The sequence below is a fragment of the Aegilops tauschii genome, chromosome 7, assembly GCF_002575655.3.
Source record: "Aegilops tauschii subsp. strangulata cultivar AL8/78 chromosome 7, Aet v6.0, whole genome shotgun sequence".
Taxonomy (NCBI): domain Eukaryota; kingdom Viridiplantae; phylum Streptophyta; class Magnoliopsida; order Poales; family Poaceae; genus Aegilops; species Aegilops tauschii.
The window spans coordinates 563,605,090-563,607,171 of NC_053041.3; the positions used below are offsets into that span (position 1 = coordinate 563,605,090).

The 2,082-nt window shown below is 47.4% G+C and overlaps 1 protein-coding gene across 1 annotated transcript; it reads left to right on the forward strand.

Annotated features, from left to right (window-relative positions):
* Positions 1-377: 377 nt before the first annotated feature.
* Positions 378-1,244, forward strand: LOC141026427 (uncharacterized). Its single transcript, XM_073502939.1, has one exon. It carries the CDS (start codon positions 431-433, stop codon positions 1,076-1,078), a length of 648 nt encoding a protein of 215 aa, XP_073359040.1. The 5' UTR covers positions 378-430; the 3' UTR covers positions 1,079-1,244.
* Positions 1,245-2,082: the final 838 nt, after the last annotated feature.

Here is a 2,082-nt window from a genome sequence, read left to right on the forward strand (position 1 = left end):
CAGTACTTCTATGGATTTGTCATAGGGTTTAATCAAAGCACGATTTCAACCATGTCTATACACTCAAACTAATACTCCTAGGTAAGATCGAGCTTGTCCTGTGGAATCCAATCGAAGAGCCGTGCCTCGTCAACTTGAGTGATTAAGTCAACTTGTAATGGCGTATTGGCGTGGACCGTGCCCGGTCAAGATGCGTAGTAGTAACATGCATGTATGCATGCTTTGCGCAGATCTCAACGTGTAGTTTACGTAGACACTAGACAGTAACACATCTACGCACCTTTCAGTGATGGCTACCAAGTAGCACGTCGAGCTGGTTGTCTATAAAGAAGCGTCACCGGCTCCTTCGTAGAGTACACCAGTTACAGTTCTCTCGAGTTTCTTCTCTAGCTAGCTCTAGCCTACCTTCGCTTGCCGTGTCGACGGCGCGATGGCTTCAGGTGCAGCCGCTCTCACTCTGAGGCTGGCCGCCGTCGCTGCCGTCCTCGCCCTGCTGGTCATACCCTCCTTGGCACGCTGTCCGTCCCTTGGTCCAGCACCACCACCATCACCACCGGCGCAGCCGCCGCCACCACCACTAGAGGCGATACCACCACCACCACCGGCACAGGCGCCACCGCCACCACCGGAGGCGATACCACCACCACCGCCGCCGCAGGCGCCGCCACCACCACTAGAGGCGATACCACCACCACCACCGGAGGCGACACCACCGCCACCACCGGAGGCGATACCGCCAGCGCCCGTGCCGGATCCACCTCGGCCATGCAATATCTGTAGCAGAGAGTGCTACCCGGCGTGCACAGCGGCCAAAGCCGCTCTGCCAGATTCCAAGGCCTGCGACGAGAAATGCCGCAACGAGAAGAGCCGCTGCGACAAGTGCACGATCCCGAAGATCGAGGAGTGCACGGCCAAGTGCAACGGCAGCTGTGACTGCCACACCGAAGTCTACAAGTCATGCAGCGACGACTGCCTCTTCCCAGAATGCAGCCCCTGCATGACCATCCGTCAATTTCAAATGAAGGATTGCAGGCACCAGTGCAACATCGACTACTGCAACGGCAATAAGTGCTGGTGACCATAGGCCATGCGGTTGTACTCCATGCTCAACTCTATCTGCTTGTGCACTTGTCTACGTACGTATGTACCTACTGTATACACGTACGGGAGGACCTGGCAATAAAAAAATATTATGCAATCAATTTCACTATCGTTCCTGTTAGAGTTGTGTCGAATATTATTGTACAATTTAGGTTACGGTTGGATCAGTAGAAAAACGACATTTAGTACCGGTTCGTAAGGACTTTTAGTCCCGGTTCTGGAACCGGCACTAAAGGGTGGGGACTAAAGGTCCCCCTTTAGTCCGGGTTCAACACGAACCGGGGCCAAAGGCCCACCACGTGGCACAAGCTCGCGCCGTGGACTAAAGGATTTTTTTTTATTTTTTTGAAAAAAACTGATTTTCAATTTTCTGAATTATTTGACGATTTAGTCTCTAATCACCCCTCATAACTGCTCAAGTGTACATGCCGGCCGGTCACCCATCCTCTCCCTACTCCAGCCTGAGCACATTTAACTTCCGAGTTCTATTCCCCCTAGTTTTCAAGTCTGCACTTGTTGTTTTGCTGACAATAGTAAGCTGTCAATCCTATTAACCCTCAGGAGTTTAGCTTGAGCATGAAGTGACACGTTTCACTGTTTGAATTTGAAACTATTATTCTAAAACACAATAATTATTTAGTAACACTAATATTTCCTGAATAAATAGTTTGACCATAGTTTGATCAGATTTGACCAAAATTCAAAAAAACTAAAATAATTATTTAGTAACACTAATATTCTTGAATAATTATTTAGTAACACTAATATTTCTTGAATAATTAGTTTGACCACAGTTTGACCAGATTTAACCAAAATTCAAAAAAACTGAAATTTGAGCATAACTTTTTTTCCTTTCAGAATTTGAGGATTCTAAAAATTTGCAAAACGGCCTACTTCTTTCAAATTCGGATGCCGATTTTCGTGCTGAACATTTTGATATATTATACTTTTTTTTCGACGTCATATGCAAAAGATATAGTC